General features: G+C 37.0%; 1 protein-coding gene across 6 annotated transcripts in view; it reads right to left on the reverse strand.

Annotated features, from left to right (window-relative positions):
- Window positions 1-1,628: 1,628 nt before the first annotated feature.
- FILIP1 (filamin A interacting protein 1) overlaps window positions 1,629-17,868 on the reverse strand; it is a 185,865-nt gene continuing 169,625 nt past the window's right edge. For 3 of the 6 annotated variants that reach the window (XM_045843011.1, XM_045843015.1, XM_045843013.1), the window contains exons 6-7: window positions 17,365-17,588; window positions 1,629-5,641 (exon numbers count right to left, since the gene is read on the reverse strand). In XM_045843011.1, coding sequence (XP_045698967.1) covers window positions 17,382-17,588 — 207 coding nt within the window. In that variant the 3' untranslated portion in view covers window positions 1,629-5,641; window positions 17,365-17,381. Of the gene's footprint in view, window positions 5,642-15,046; window positions 15,158-16,750; window positions 17,589-17,868 lie in introns of those variants that run through there. The other 3 variants (XM_045843016.1, XM_045843017.1, XM_045843012.1) reach the window with 3 other exon arrangements.

A 17,868-nucleotide genomic window follows, 5' to 3' on the forward strand; every position in this document is an offset into this window, starting at 1 on the left:
AGGTTTCTGCAAGGGAAGAATGAGCAGCCAGCACAATTTGTAGCGAAGAAGACCTGGTACAAAATACCCTGGCTGAGGTACTATTCCTAGAGGAGCAACCCTTTGGGATTAGAAGTCAATGATTAGGTGCCTACAAAGCACCCTGCCATTTTGACTAAACATGTGCCTTGTCTTCAGGGTGGAGAAAGAAATGTGTACTGGAAAGACCAAACAGGAGAATGTGATTGTGGTCATGGGGAAGGTCTGTAAAGATGGGGGGAAAGAAGATAACTGGAAGAAGAATGGAGATAGGCCCCTCTCTAGAAGGAATTACATTGCCTTTTGCCAGCATTTTTTATCCAGTACCTTGTATTCACTATCAGGAATATGTCTTACATTTAAGAAGCTTACTCAAACTGGGATGATAGCTTTGTATACCAAGGCCAGTCAGTATAAGGCAAAATGGGACAAATGGACTCCTGAAGAGAAATAGAAAAAGATTTTCTCATTAGAAGTGCTTATCTCTGAAAGAAAAGCTTGGAATAATGCCAGGAGAACTAAAGCAGGATGGGTTGTCTTTTCATAAAAATTATGTGAGCTCCAGGGAACTAGGTTCCAACCATTACCTGTGGAACCACACAGGCACTGAGGGTGGCCCTGGCAAAAGAAGGCCTCAGTGTTTGACATCTTTCGTAGGTTCTTCTGGATACAGTAAATACACATTTCAAAAGTAGATTTTAATAACAGTCAAAACAAAGCATGGTCCGTTGTTGCCTATTGCCAACAAGCACGGTGCCCAGGGAGGTTACTGCAGTCTCTCTGCCCAAGGGGTGAGCCTGTTGCTCACTAAAGGTGACTCTAGCCCAGGGTTCCAGGGGAGGAAATCCATTTGAGCAAATCTGGTGGGAATCTTGAGACTCATTCTCCTGGAGAGTCATGAAATAAATGGACAGTGACTTTTGTCCAGTGCCTTTAAACCATGGGCATGAAAGGGCACTCCTCTGAGAAGAGAGGTCACAGAGATGCCCTGTGGGCAAGATCTCTAACAGCTGCAACTTTTCTTTAGAAAGCTTCATTTTGACATATGCTGTGCCTGCGTTTTTGATATGTATATCTTTAAATAATAAAGATAGTAACCCATTCCTTTGCCCCGAATGAGACAAAAATAAGTGAGGACTGGCTATGGCTATGGGCCACCATTTTTGGCACTAGGCTGAGAAATCAAACAGGTCAGAGTACAACCCCATTACCACCCCATCCCACTTTGCTGAAACCATTGCCCAGCTGCTTCTGTAGAGGCTGGGCTGTGGATTGGTGGCAAAACCTCAGGTGTGTTTGCTCTACTGAGTAATCTACCTTTAGAAAATGGTAGAGCATTATTTGAATGCTTATTGACAAAGCCTTTGGTGAGGATAAAGGGGTGAGGGGAATCCTGTAACCAGTTTCAGTCTTGTGGTGTCTTGCAGTTTCCATCTACTAAAGAATCAAACTATGCTGCAACTCACAGGAAAAGCATCTTGTATTTGGCAGATCTGCTTATTGTACCGCTTCTGCTTATTCACAGTGAAAAACACCATATTTTTAACAAAATAGGAAATGCAGAAGTGAAAACTATTTTAAAGCAAACAATTTAAAATAAGATGGAATAGTCACTTTAAAATATTTTAATTTTATGCATATTATGTTCTAACTCAAAAAAGAATATTGCACAGTGCTTTTATATCACAATTGTTATTTTTCTCACTCCAGTGAGATTTTGATAAACAAAGGTGACTTTGGAAATAACATAAAGAATGTCTTAATTGGTTAAATAATTTCAATAACCTGTGATGAACTGAAAGCAGGATATCACATTCATATAAAAGACAAGTACATATTCATAAATTCACTTGGCTATAGTGAAAAATAAATTTCTCATGTACCTAATAAAACTTAAAGTAGAGAAAATTGAGAATGCTGTGAAAGTAGAATGTAACTCCACAACTTTTCAGTGTACTCATTTGCTTCCAAAAATCCATTAAACCTGCAAGACTTCAAGAATATCTGATCACATTGTAATCTTCTTATACTGGAGAAGCTGACATCTGATATTTTTAAATCTTGATTAAATCTATTTTTAAATCTAGATTATATAAATACATGTCTGTACTGTGAACAAAATCTGTGAATGGTAAGGTAAAGCTAACCAAATAACATAAACCAAAAAAAAACACCAAAAAGTAAATGTATCATGTAATGACATCTATACACATTTCTGTTCAAATGTATGAATCTACAGCATTTTCCCTATGCAACAAACATGGTTGTCATTGGATAGTTATGGAGGAAATGCTGAAAGTTTAAGAAAATAAAATATTAGTGGTCACTAAGCAATGTTAGTTCCATGAAACTTTCCCAATTTTTATGAATTTATTACAATTTTTATTGTTTTTCCTCTTTGCCTTCTACTTAGTATTTTCAGCAGAGGCACAGCACTGGCGGTCCAGAGGAGGATATATGCCTCAGGTGCCAGCTGTTGTTTTTTTAAACTTTCCTTCTGCATTTTTGTTATTTTTAGAATTGGTGCTCACCAAATTCATAAACACACCCTACCTTTGCTCTATTTTTTATTTATTTCCAGGAAATTTTAACCACAGCATAAAGAGAAAAGACACAACATACTACATTGTCTGACACAGCATTTACTCTTGCTCTGCCACTGATTTTTAGGAGTTGTGAATTATCTCAACATAGTTGGTGTCTCTCTTAATGCTTAAGCTAGATACTCCACACCATGAAATTCTTTTGATTGTACTAAGATACAATTATTCTTCACATTTTGTGACTATTCCAGGCACCTAACATCTGGAATATTTATCCGCTATTTTTATTACATCCTAATATTTTATTAAATACTTGAAAAAAATCTTTGTAGAAGATACCTCAAAAAACAAACTTATCAAAAAGAAAAGGGTAAATAATGGATTCATGTGTTGTGCCTTAAACTGAAAACACTAATTATGATTATGCTTCACAAAACATAATTATTCCATTCAAAGCTGATTATCATTCATATTGATGATTGGAGATTTACTTACAGTAAAAGGTATAGAAATTATATGAGCCTAGGATGGTGCCAGGCTTGCATGTGGGGGCAGTTTCTTTCAATTGGATGTGGATATTAGGATATGACTATTTATGAACTTGCTTGTTTATTCATTAGATAAGCATATGACTGTGTTGTTAATTTCTAATATTCTGTTTTATTTCAAAACAAACTTTCCAATTTTTCAATTAATTTTAGCCATCTGTCACTCTGATTCCATTTGGGTTTAAACAGGAGACTTATGCATAGCATGAGCAGGAAAATGCTCAGTGTCCACCTAGGTGACTCTGACTATACCATCATACTCACTCTGCACTGCAAGTAACAGATTTCATTATAAACTCAAGAGAAATAAAACCACAGACCAAAACATACATAAATTACTTGTAATATTTTAAAGTCAAGAGGTATTTAAAGTCTTATTTTCTAGCATTTTCACAATTAGTGTAATAAAATTTCCACAAGTTGAGAAAAAGTTGTTTGCTTCAAATGCTAATATGTAATGCATTAGAATATTTTTGCCATCCCACATATAAACGTTGGCAAAAGGGAGCTTAATTGTGAGTGAAAAAAATTTACCAATACTAAATAAAATCCTTTCTTAATTGAAAATGTCATTGCAGTTTAGAAACATTTGCAGAAAACAAAATCCAAAACAACAATTTTTTAAATCTTCACACAAACACACTCTAGTTTTCTTAATCAGTAATCAAAAGCCCTGAAGGTTATGTGATGCATACACAATCATTCAAGCTAGGACAAGCCTACTGTAGCATTTCTTGTACTTACAAAAATCAAAACTAATTTCACATAAAAATAGATTTAATTTAAAATACCTACTAAATATGATTTGCTAATTCCTCAAGGTATACCATCAAACTTTACAAAGTCACATAGGGAAGGAAATCTAACATTAATTGTTCTATTCCAGAGACTCAGTGTGGACTACCATCTTTGGGCATATAAACCTGGGTACAACCTGTGAAATAGAGAACTGGGCCACTGTTATTTGTGTGTTTTTGTTTTGTTTTGTTCAAGATTTTATTTATTTATTTTTAGACAGAGGGGAAGGGAGGGAGAAAGAAAGGGAGAGAAACATCAATGTGTGGTTGCTTCTCGCATACCCCCAACTGGGGACCTGGCCCACAATCCAGGCAGGTGCCCTGACTGGAGATCGAACCAGTGACCAACCCTTTCGTTTGCAGGCTGATTCTCAATCCACTGAGCCACACAAGCCAGGACTATTTGTGTGGTTTTTACCATAGTTACCCTTATGACACCCAGAAGCATAGTTTCCTTAATCTCAGTAAAGTTACATAATAGACGATTTCTGCCTTCAGAAACTGATATACCAAATCTTTATCTTTAAAGTTATCTTTTAAAGACTTTATTGAAACCCTGTCCACATTAACAAAGTCTTTAAAAAAAATAAAACCCATATTAAGGGTTCCAAACAGATTTAGGTGCACATTTTTACGTAAATCTAAAATCAACAGCAGCTCTGACATTGAAATTTGAATAATTCATGTGCTTTTAATCTTTAAAGAATATATTCTCCAACCTGTATGTGATCCTGAAAATCTGACCAAATCCAATCTACAAGATAAAAAGTTATCTATCTTTGAATTTCTATTACCATTTTTTTAAAAAAATAGTGATACTGTCTTGGTCATTTTTTTTATTTTCAGGCTTTCACTTAGGTAGATTGTGAGAAATATCTTGATATCCTTACTGTGAGTCCTACACATACAAGTAAATAATGCAAACAAATGCAATCGAACTGTCAGTTGAAGGTGTTCCTATAATCCTCACATGTTAAACTCATACATCTCCTTTTATTAATTTATTCCATGTTAAAATCAACTCATTCAAAGGTTTTGGCAAAGAACACTAGAAAGAGCAACTTTAGAAACTGGCTTTAAGTATTTAAAGTTAAACTTTGAACCATAGCGTTATTTGTTAGAGTTGAACCAAGATCAGAACTACAGCATTGTACAGGCAATACTAAAAACTCTTCCAGAAGCTCCTGCTTCTGTTTTAACTCTTGAATTTACTCCAGGAAGTATATGGAGTGCTGTACTTTCTTTTTTTCAGAAATAACAAGTTGATAAAAAAAGTAATTATAGATTACTGTTATTAATGCACCAATGCCCATGCTTTGAAGAACTGACAGTATATTCTACAGATATATGTGCCATAGACTATGAAAAAGGAAATACTTTAGGGAAAAATCACATTACAAAGTGTATTATAAAAATAAATTACATAACATGTGCCCATGGACCTGAAAGCTTTTCAAAAGGAAATTTGACACAAAGATTCAGTCGCTCTTGCAACCTATTTTTGTGTTATCAGCTATGCTGTTTTCAGCTTTTACATTATAGCCTCAAAAAATTCACTGGAAGTAGAAAGTTATTTTCAGTAGTGATCAGTAGCACGGAAGACCTTAGTGATGATGGAGAGCTGTAGAAATACTATCCATTCAACAGGGATTCAGAGGAAGTACACACACCCAAAATGTGCTTGGTTTACCATTTCATCTGGAGTTCATACGCAACTGGTGAATGATGATGCTTTCTATAAAAAGAAGAAAGATACGGCATTTTCAATTAAACTGAAATGCAAATCAGTAGTCTATGTGAGGGTCAATACCACATCATTTCATTAAAAGACCATTGGTATTAAACAACAAAACAAACAAAAACAAGTGCATGAGCCCAATAGCTTCTCCTGCAGTTCTTTACTGCTCTTGGGTAACTTCTTTGTATTGGCATAGGTGTGTTACCTCAAAAATTCTTAAGGCTTTCTAGAAACCATGTCTAATAGTCTAGAACGATTAGACTAAGACAATACTAGAATGATTTTATATTCAAGCAAAAAACTAAACACTAAGGCAATATAAGCCCCATAGTGGAGAACCAGACTATTTCCTAGAAGTAACTCTTCCAGCTATACTCCCTGTTCTAAACATATTCATATGCTTTTATTTTTTTTAATGTGTGTGGATTTGAGTTTTAATAATGAAATATTGATTATCTATTCTTAAGGAGTTAATAAATACAGATGACTCATTTTCATCTCTTGACTGCTTTTTGCATAATTCCATATATGCTTTTAAATCTAAATTCATTCTTATAAAAGTAAATAAAAATACATTGAAATAGCAATTAGAACATACCAGCCACATTATGGATGTGTAATATTTATATTTAATTGATTTCACTTTTATCCTAATCTTTTTGCCCTCATGAACATGTATTATCATTTTTTTCATTCTGTCATTCAAGGACTGTTTATTGAGATCCAACTCTGTGCCCATCGCTGTGATAGGCAAGGAACTACATTGCTGAGCAAAATGAGACAGTCTTGTCATTGCTGAGATTATAAAGATGAGAGGAAAGAAATAACTAAGACTCTATGATTTCTCTGCCCAAAAAATGTCTTACCTCTCCATCACTTATGGCAATGTTGTAACTGTAACATCAGGTTTATCAATAGTGTGAGGAAATCTCCACCTATTAATTTCACATTAATTTCAAATACTATTTATATTTTAGTTTTACTTAGGTAATTAATATCTAAGTAAACATTAATTAAAGCACATTATGTCACCCTGACCGGTGTGGCTCAGTGAGTTGGGCATGCACCTGCAAACTGGAAGGTCACTGGTTGGATTCCCAATCAGGGCACATGCCTGGGTTGTGGGCCCCGTCCCTGGTTGAGGGTGTGTGAGAGGCAACTGATTGATGTTTCTAACACATTGGTGTTTCTCTCCCTCTCTTTCCTCCTCCCTTCCCCTCTCTCTCTAAAAATAAGTAAATAAAATATTTTTTAAAAAGAAAAGCACATTATGTCATAGACTGACAGGTTCGTGCTAATTACGTTCAGTGAGTAATCCTCTGTAAAAAAAGTTTCTTAATATGCTTTAACTGACCACTAGGGGGCGATATTTCCATTTTTCCTCAACCTTTCAAATTGAATTTAGAATAAAATGGGTAAGCAAAATAAAATAAAATCTCTAAATGTTTGATATACTTAATAATATTTAAATATGAAGTTTTGTAAAGCTTTTAAGATGTATATATGATTTTTTCACTATGCCAGAAACCTTTAAAATCATCTCATTTTTCTTCATTGGAAAATTATTCTCGCTTTATAAGCCTAAAATATACCAGAATCTTCAGACAAAAAATAAAAATGCTACTTAAAATATTACATAGTTAAAAATCACAACCTAAGATTAAAATGCCATTTCCCACTCAACACTTTTTCTTTTTAAAAATTTCTGTAGCAGTTTTCAAAGAGTGAAAATACATAGTTCTCAAATTTCCCTAAAAGAATTAAAGAATCATCTCCATTTTCCTCTTTAAAAAACATAAATTTAGAAAACATAAAAATAGAAAACATAAATTTAAAAGAGTTAAATCCAGAACTGTTTATTGTGGGTGTAACTCAGAATGCTTGTGCCTTAGTTTCCTCACTACAAAATGGGAGTGTTGGAGATCATCTCTAAAGGATGGGACCAATATTTTGTGTTGCTCTAACACCATCTTCTCTCACCTTGAGTGTGTAAACCTCTAAATTCCTAGAGTTGCTTTCTTTTAGTCCTAGCATTTTGTAATCTCTATAATAATAATAGCTTTTCATAATTAGCACTTGGTAAAAATACATGTGACAGAAGGATCCATACATAGAAGAATGTCTTGGTTGGACTGTTACATTATAATATGGTATTTAAATGATCAAACTCGTAATCTATGCGTGGCATATCTACTAATGTCATTAATCAGATTATGTTATTAAGAAGACTGTCTCAGAAATATTTGTCAATGGCAAATAGAGTTTATTTAACTCTAATAATAAAAGATGGTGTTTTACATTTATGTGTATAAGCTTTATTTAAAGGAATACAATTAAGCTCAAGTTATTTTGTATGCATGGAGACATATTTCACCTTATTTTTAGAGATAATGAAACAATATCTAGATGATGGCAGCTCTATTAATTCATTATTAAACATATTTATTAAATCTGTTTGCTTATCATCTATTTTTTCCCCAGATCTATAAACTAACATAAGAATTGCCCAGGCACTACACAAAATTGTGAGAAATAAAAAAATGTTGTTTCACGCCATTAAATTTTGAGGTGACTCAATACACAGCAAAATTGTCTAATGTATGTGGAATCCCTGGTGGCCAGCAAAAAAAGAGAAAGTAAAACAAAAAGCTTTAGGCATTAATGCCATTATTTGTGTTAAAAAAAGAATTCTCAAGTCTCTTCCTTTTTGTGACTTAGTACAATAAAATAGTCATATATTTTATTGATGTTTCAAAGTCAATGAGCAAATCTTATTCCATCTTCTACTGTCTTTATTAATCTCAGACTATGACCCAATTATAAGTCATTTGGGTCCTCTGCAATGACCTAAGTAATAAGTATAATTCTGTAATAATTTTTTACAGGTACCATTTTTTCTGACATTCATAATTTATAGAGGCAGATTGGCACCATAGTTAATTACCACGTCTACCAGCAAACTCAACATGGCAAAGCACTTTAATTTGGAGCCTTACAGTGTACAGACATTTAATGACATCATTTCCTTTTTCCTAATTGAAAGAAGAAAAAATAACTGTAAACCTGACTTATCATATACACGTGGAGATATTGGATTTTTATATATTTTTTACATTAAACAGTTTACCAAAAGCACTTGATAACATTTTCTTTTATGTGTTTCTCCCAAGTGTTACCTTGCTGTTTTTTTCCTTAAGGAACTTCAGGTAACATATCAAGTACATTATTTGTTATGATATACTGTGAAATGGTGTAGTATATGAATTCATTCTTTTATTATGCTAGCAAAGATAACTTCAATGGAAGGGAAGTTTAACATATTATCAAATCCTAATTCTGAACTCACTAACTAGTCATCCTCCTTGGGTGGTATCTCAAAACTACTGGCCAGCCAGATGATGAAATCCAAGATGGGATCTGGGGAGCAATTTGGAGGAGACTGTCTCTTGAGTGTTACAGTAGGGCGACCTGGCAACAACTAAGAATTCTGATTCGTCCCCAGAGAGCTCCTTGGCTGTGCGGTAGGAAAGATGTACTCATTGGAAAGTCTGCCTTCCTCCCAAGCAATGCATATGTTTATGCTCTGCCAAACTCTCTGCGAGGGAACACATGAGCTCTGAATTTTAAAAATCTGCTCTAGTAAATGAGAACAGATCACTTGAATAGATAGCCTCTAAGTTCACACACCAAAGACAAAACGTAGCAGAAGTTCAGTTTACTGTAGGACTTTATACCAGCAAATGAGGACTGCTTTATCCACAAGAAACAGGTGGGGCGGAAGAGAGTGAAGGGGGGAAAATTGGGACACCTGTTATAGAATAACAATAAAAATGATTTAATTAAAAAAACAAACTAAAGAAACTGCATATCAAGTTATAGAAAACATTTTCTCCTGAATTTTGCATCAATTTGTCTGGTTTATGGCCTGCTTTCCATGTCCCATATCTCCCTACTCTCCAGGGGCTCTGCACAGACAACGAGGCAAGGGGTTAGGGCTGTGCTGCTCTTCCTGTCTACCACCTGCCAAAACCCACCTTTGAACTTGGTGTCTGCAGGGTAATTTGCCCACCTGCAAAAATGTCCTGCATTCTGTACCCTTTAGAAGTAGGAGTATCTAGATATTGTTTACTTTTAAGACTCACATTTTAATAAACTGCTTCAGCATTCAGTCCTGTTATTACCACATTCAGAAATTTATCAGAGTTTTGATAAAACATCTTTTTTAAATAGGAAGTCCAGTAAACTTCCTCTGCTGATTTGGACTTGTATTCCTTCTTTTGGATTCAGCTCAGCTAATTAAAAATACTTCTGTTAATCAGTTCTGTCATTTTCTTTAGGAAACTTTTTAACCAGATGATATAAATTCTCTTGGGGTTTCTCAACCACCTAAAAGTTTATTTGCTTCTTTCCAAAACATTTCCCACTCCATCATCAGCCCAAATCATCCCCTCACCTCCCCAGGTCACACAAGTTACCGATATCACAGTTAGGACCGGTAGCTTCTTTTTCAGGCAAGCTAATCCTTATCTCTCACATAGATTACTATTTCCCAGATACAAGCAAATTGGAACTAGTTCTCCCACATATAATATTAATTATAAAAAACCTAAACTAAATGGTGGGAAAAAAGGTAAATATTTGAGCCAAGCACATTCAGGTTCTAACTTTTTGCACACAGATGCTAAATGCCTAGTTTGATCTAAGCCTTCAGGTGGTCACAAAATAGCATGGAAAATAATGTTACATGTGGACATTGAAAAGGACATTGTGCCTTTTAGATAAGGACAACAATATTCGTCAAAGTACTGTTATGAGAACTTTGACACATAGTTTCTATGCAGATATCTCGATATCTCAAAATCCTTTGACAATATTATTGTGGCTCAATGAGTATAGGTGTTTTAGATTATATATGATCATATACTTTACTCAATTGAAGTAGTTTCACATGAAATAATGAACTAGGAGAAACCAAAGACCTGGCTTCATCATTAATAAGATGCTTAGATATCTCTAAGCCTTGGGATTTTTCTTCTTTTGTTTTTATTTTCATCTTTAGTAATAGAAATAATTATCTTCTTGACCTCTAAAGTTTGTTTCAGCTCTAATCAGCCCTTGACTTTGGAATTCTGTCCATCACATATTAGCACAAGTAGAGAGGCCAAAAACTACTTTTATCAGATAAGAAATTAACCATTAGTTCTTAGGAAAAGCATTATGGCAGAATCTTTTAAGTTGCTTGCTGAACAGTAATGAAGTATATCATATTATGACTATGAGGAGGAATGCCAGAATCATAAAAGACTATAGCTAAATGCTAAACCAAACCACAGTAAAGTGGTTTGCCGATGTTAAGACAGCCTTTCTCTGGTCTCCTGGTTTTCAGTCCTACCTCAGGTATCCAGTCCATTGGTCAGCAATCCACTTTTTCTGGATGTTCATCTTGATATCGGTTCTAAATCTACATCCTGCTTATTGATAGTGGTGTTTGGTTCTCTAAAATGAGAGCCTCTCTGACCCATTGTAGAGGGTTCTTCATGAATCTGAAGAGCATGAAAAATCACCTGAAACTTCCTCTTTCCTGAAGTGTCTTTTACACTCCTCATTCAAGTATGTTTATACTTCACAGTTAGCTCACAGGCCCCCCTTAGTTCTCCACACAGGTGATGGCTTCAGAGGCAAAAACTCCCCAGTCCCAGGCCCCTGGCAGTTTTGCATCCATTACTTGCCATGGTGCCTCTGCGGGGAAAGAGAAGTAACTTACACTATCTAGAATGGCAGTGCCGGGATCCCCTCCAATTCCATGAGCTCTTTCTCCTCCGTGTTCTCACACATGCTTTGTCAGCACCCTCCATGTCATTCTCACAAGCTTGCATTGCAGACAAAGGGAAGAAGCAAGAATACCTCTTTTCCCCCTAACTTTCAGCCATCCTTCAGCTACTGGTTTTCTTCCTCTACAATAAGTGACAAGTTTTTACAGCAATGGACAGGCTTTAAACCCCAGGATAGACTCTGAAAGTATGGATTGTCTTTCTAACAGAGGCATTGTTTTCTTAAAGAGATTTTAAATATAGAAGGACACAACCACCAGAAGGAAAGGTAAGAGAAAGGCCAGAAGGAAAGGTAAGATCCAGGGAGAAGGAACAAGTTGATCAAATCAAGGAAAGGTGCCTGGCCTGCTCTGCAAGCGATCTGTGGGCCTGGGTGGCAGGAGTCCAGATGAGGGAAGGGGAGGGATGCTCAGAGACTGGGGAAGCAGAGAGCCAAGATCACGGAGAGCCTCAAGTGCCTTACCAAAGAGTTGGCATTGTCTTCTATAGGTGATGATGAACATTTGGAGGGTTTTCAAATAGAGGAGTGATATGATCAACTTGCACTTTGGAAAACAAAATGGAAAATGAATCAGAGAGTTTTCAGGCTGGTGATTATGAAACCAGTTAAGAGAGGATCAGAGTAAGCCAGATGAGAAGTAATTAAAACTGCAGCTCAGGCAGTGGTGAGAGAAATAGAGAAGTGGGTTCAGCTGCTGGAGGTGTTGGGGGTTTGAATGTGAGAGACTTGCTGAATGAGTCTGCTGTATGGGTGAGGGAAAAGGGTGAGCCTAAAATGGCTACCAGGTTGCTAGCTTGGGTACACGGGTGAGTCAGGACACCCCTGCTGAGGAGAATAGTCAGAGCAGAAGACTTGGAAGAGGGATAGAGGAAGTATGGAGAATGCTTTGAGACAAGTTGAGTTGGAGATAGCAGTTTGGTAGTTATCAGCATGTAAGTGATAAGCGAAGCCACGGGAGTGCATAAAATAACAAGAACCAGCATGTAGTGTAGGAAAATGGCTTTTGATAGAGACGAGGGGAATGACAATCCTTAAAGTGTACACATAAAATGAGGAGCCATCCACAGAAACTGAGGCAGAACAGTCAGAGAGGTCGAAGGAAAACCAAAAACAATTACATGTCTTCCTGGTCAGAGAGGGAGCAGAGCATGACCTCATTCTGTTTTCACCCTTACCACAGACTAAACAAAAAAACAACCTAAGAAGTTCTGGGCCTAGGTAAAGAAAAGGCAGCATAGACTCAATGCAGGGGAGTGAAAAAGTTGATGTGCTGAACTCTGAGATGCTTCATCTCCCCTGATGTATTCCCAGAATGCAGGCAGCCTGCCCAGGAAGGTTTTTGAAGGATTTTTCTGTATAGAAACTACTGGGGTATACTTCAAAAAATAGGTAGACAAACAGGCAGATGGATGATGGTGATGATAGATAGATAGATGATAGATAGACAGACAGACAGGTAGATATATAGAGTTAAGTATAAGAGGTAGAAGATAAGAAATCCAGGAAACAGGTTTTAAGACAAGCAAAAGGACAGACAGAGCAGCAGGCCAAGAGGACAAGTGGCCTAGACTAAGCAGGGAATCAGAGGGCTGAACTAGGAAGGCCTCCAGGGAAAATATGAAACTGATGTGTTTCGGGGTTTGGTAGGTGTTTGGCAGACCTATTTGGAGCAGTTGGGAAAAAATAAGAATAGATACCTAGAAAACCAAGCAGATGAGCCCTGGCTGGTGTGGCTCAGTGGACTGAGCATCAGCCTGCAAACCAAAGCGTCTCCAGTTAGATTCCCAGTCCAGGCACATGCCTTGGTTGCAGGCCAAGTCCCCAGTAGGGGGCACGTGAGAGGCAACCACACATTGATGTTTCTCACCCTCTCTTTCTCCCCTCCACTCTAAAAATAAGTAAATAAAATTAAAATTAATTAAATTAAATTTAAAAAAGGAAAACCAAGCAGGTGAAAAATTAAAGCAATTATTCATTTGAAGGGGAAAAGTGATATAAAGGAAATGTAATCATAGTATAATACTTAACTCAGCAAGAGACAATATTTAAATTTACACTGTAAATATTAATATATAAACATACAAATGCTGACTGCTGATTTATCAAAAAAAGTGTGATATAATCATATTGGGAGTATGGGAAAAGAAAGATGGGACATGTGAGAGGACTAAATCCTCAGCCATCAATATAATAATGATAAGACAAAAAATAATATCTAAACTTGGTGAATAAAAAGTCAGAGTACAAGTATATTATTTAGAAATATGGAGATAAATACCAGAAGAAACTGCTAAGAGTTAGAAATTATTTTCTCCAGGGAGCAAAAGTGAAGGAAAAGGAACAGCTGTTTTTGTTGTCTTTTAGCATAGGCTGATATTTTAACTATGTGTACAAACTACTTTAACAAGAATAAAAATTAAAGATTAAATGGAAAGTATAGAAGTAGAGGCATAAAAGCGTGACTGTCAATGGCCTCACTTGGAAGGAGGGAGACCAGGCAGTTGCTAGAGAAGACCATAAGCTGAGGAAAGAACTGTTCTAAAATGGAACAGGCCAGAGCATATTTATATCCTGTGAGCAAGTAACAAGTGCAAAGGAAAAGGTGAAAGAGCAGAGACTGAGGAGATAACCAATGAGGAGAGCCTGGAGGAGGAGGTAAGGGGTAAACACTAACCTTCATCTGGGTCAGGGAACCTTTGGAACCTTATGTTCATGTGCACTGGGGAAACCCTCTCAGTGCCCTTCTCATTTACCTCTTCCTTTCTCTCTCTGCCCACTGGCCTCCCACATAAACATGCTCTTCCTATCTAATATCCCTGGAACTTTCCAGTCAGGAAAGCCTCACTTTTCCCCCAGTATTCTGAAGCTATGAGGGAATGAGAAACTTAAATCTCTGTACACTTTGCATTCTTGGAGATGGTTTCATTTCCCTGAAATTATGCTGTTCCCACACAGCACATCAAAGCTATTTCTTCACTCTCTTCTTGAAAATAGTCAAGTAAGAGATCTGGTAACACCGTACTCTTATTGAAGATGATAAAAATCTCTAGAGTCCAGTTGTCACCCATTAACTTGTTCTCACTAAAAATCTGATAAAAATGCCAGTAACAACTGAATGACCCTTTTTAAGCAGGTGACTTAGTCAGAAAGGTCATTTTCAAGAAACAACAAATACCCTGAGGGCCATGTCCCATACAGAAACATTTCTGGTATCATGCATGCTAAATGGCCACCATTGGAGTGTACTAAAATGGTCAGTGCATGAAGATTATTTTCAGGAGGGGAAGACCAGGGCCTCCTGTGTAGCTGTGCAGATGGTGCCCTGCATGTCCTCTGGTGGGCACGAGGGGGAGCCAACACGTTGAAATCTGTGGAAATGACACCCCATCCCCTCCCATCTGCTCCCCGGGGTGGGACCTGAGCAGCAACTATTCACAGCAGCCCTGGTGAGACCCTCTTTATTTGACTACACAGTGCTGTATTCCAGGACAGGGAAAAGACTCTAACCTTTTAATCCCATTCACTCTTATAAAAGCACATTACACTGCATCTTAAAAACATTATACTCACAGATGGAAGCTGGAGTTGGAGTGCATTTAATCCTCCACCTCCTATCCCCAGTGGATTTCACTTCTAATATGTGGTTTTGAACAAAGCTCTCCAATAAATGTAGAGTTGGTTCTAAAATTACAAAGAAAAAGCTGCCATGGCGGTTGCTCTTTATCATTTCTGAAAAGTGAATATGTGTTGTTCTGCCAAGTTTTCTTAGTAGTTGTACTTTGTAGGTGGCTCTGTTCCAAGGTCCAGATGTAGAAACAGACTGTGCGTGTGCTGTTGGGCCTTTTGGAGCACTCTCCCTGCGGATGGTATGGACTTCCAGGCAGAAATGACATAAGCACGGTGTGAGCAGGTAAAAGCAAAACTAGCAACAGTGACAATAAGATTATGATAGAAGTCACTGAAAAATGGCAAGTAAAGTCAAAAGGATTGCAGTATTTCATACTTTTGACACCTTCGTTTGCTTAAGTTCAGCATGTTATGGTACAGTAACACTAAATACCCTAAGTGCCAGAGAATGCCCTTGTTTTTGAAAAGGATTGTGGCCACTTTCTAAAGGTAGGGGGGAAATTCCCTTTTTAAAAAAGTCAGTATTCGAAATGGGAAGATTTCCTGTTTAAACTTGCTTACAGTCATATTTTATATAATCTTCATTCTTAGCTTCTCCTACCTTGAAATCCCATTATTATGACATGTCTATCATAGTTGCTCAATATTTTTAAATACATATGCTGAAAACTGATGAATGATAGGCAACAGAGATCTGATTGTAGTGAATTTAAATACTGTGAGGCATCTACCACCATTGTGTATAATTCAGGTCCAAGTTCTGCAAGGTGTAGGAAATCCAGTGTGGCAAGAACTTAAAGAAGAGTCTATTCACCACAAAGCATGATTAATCATGGGCTAAAAACTAATTATATGTATGTATCTATATTTATATACATATACATATAAATATATATATATATATATATTTAATTTTCTTTTTCCCAATATCAAGAGCAGGGAGTATCCAGATAATTTTGGATTCCTCACAGTTCAAAAGTGGAAAAATAACCTGTAACTTTGCAGTTGTTGTATTTTTGGAAAGTTCACCCATTGACTCAGAAATCTTGACAAAGATGCTCCTACGTCAGACCTCATATGCTATGCTACAGGTTGTTAGCCTTGAGCTCATTTGTGGTTATTTGACTATGAAGCAGTGTTCACTTCAACATGGTTAGTCTCCTCTAAAAAAAATCTGACATTTTGCACTCACACACTGTTTCATGCTGATTAAAACATGCTCAAAATTAATGACAATGATGCAAGCACCGGTAAAACTGACAAGAAAAATAATACACTTCTCTACAGCACACACACACCATCATGAGCTGGTTTTATATTTGCAAGTAAAGTTCATGGTTAACTAAGAAAAATATTTCAATTCAATTAAGCTATGCATGATTTCACTTTTTTCTTGGCATTAATGTATCAGAATTTACTTTCTGTTGTTTCCTGTCCATTACAACCTCTGTTGAGCTATACAGGGCCATTTGGCAGCTCTACTCAAACTGCTCCACCATCTAAATCAACTGCATACCTGAATAGAGCATGAGTCTGACATTAATGGTTCTAAAATTATTGTCTGAAAATCTGGGGATGATTTGGAAATGGCCAAAACCTCTACAATACACACAGACACACACAAATAAGTAAAACTCTGCTTTGGAATTCCATATTTCATTTCCATTTTATTTCACATTCAAATTATTTTCTGAAATCATTTCAGAGGCTTTTGTTTTTCAAAACTTTAGAGGTCCAGGCCCTGTGATAACTAGATGTTTCTTCCAGCACATGAAGCAAATTCGGGATCTGATAGAGGTAAATGACAATTGTTAAAGTACTTCCTATATCATAATAGAATTTTTGAAAAATCAATTCAAATGTGGAATTGTGGAACAAGGGTTATTACATTTGATTTACAATTAGGAAATATGGGAGCGGGCTTTGGAGAGGATGTCGTCCAGCTCCCATATCTCACTGACAAAGAAACTGAGGTTCAGATGGGTTAATTGATGGGTCCATTTTCTAGAAGCAAAACTGGGACTAGACGTCAGGCCCTGTCTCAGGTGCAGCTTCCTCCACCACACTCACGGCAAACAGTAGTTTTGCTGGTTAGTTCTGTTCCCCAGCATCAAAACAAATTCACAAAATAGGAAAGACACATGGCTATTAGTAGATTATTTTATAAACAAGATATTTAAAGCTTAAATTAGTACAGGTAGAGTTGGAACGAACAGACGAAGGTTTGTTTTCACTGCAGCAGTAGCGTCTGCGCAACATACCCCCTCAGCCACTGCCCTCAGCCCTTCCCCCCTCCAAGAGAGGTAGCGCTGCCGGCTGCGGACTTCTTCAGCTCTATTTTCATAGACTGAGTCTCAGCTCGAGGCTCGAATTTGGTCAGATTTCCTGCTCCTGGGGCTGCCACTACTGGCTTTCCTGCTTTCATACCTTTTGACATAGGAATGCGGGTGGGTGTAGGCCGCTGGGATGACCCGTCTTGTCCTAACTGTAAGAGAAGAAATACAGAAACACAAGGGAGACGGTGGTAAGCTTTCCCCCGGAAATGCCATCAGTCAGGACACTTGCCATAGACGACCTCCCTAGGCAAAATTATCCTTAGAACCTTGGAGTCATTATCTAATCCATTCTGATTGTATCCCTTTCTCCTCTCCTGAAACATCTATGCCAAACTTCCTTCTCTTCTCAAGCTCCTACCCAACTCCTCTACCCTTACCAAAGATGACCTTGCCTCTTATTTCACAGAAAAAATACGGGCTACTTGGCAT

Source organism: Phyllostomus hastatus, unplaced genomic scaffold (genome assembly GCF_019186645.2).
Source record: "Phyllostomus hastatus isolate PE091 unplaced genomic scaffold, TTU_PhHast_1.1 phas_contig_40, whole genome shotgun sequence".
NCBI lineage: Eukaryota > Metazoa > Chordata > Mammalia > Chiroptera > Phyllostomidae > Phyllostomus > Phyllostomus hastatus.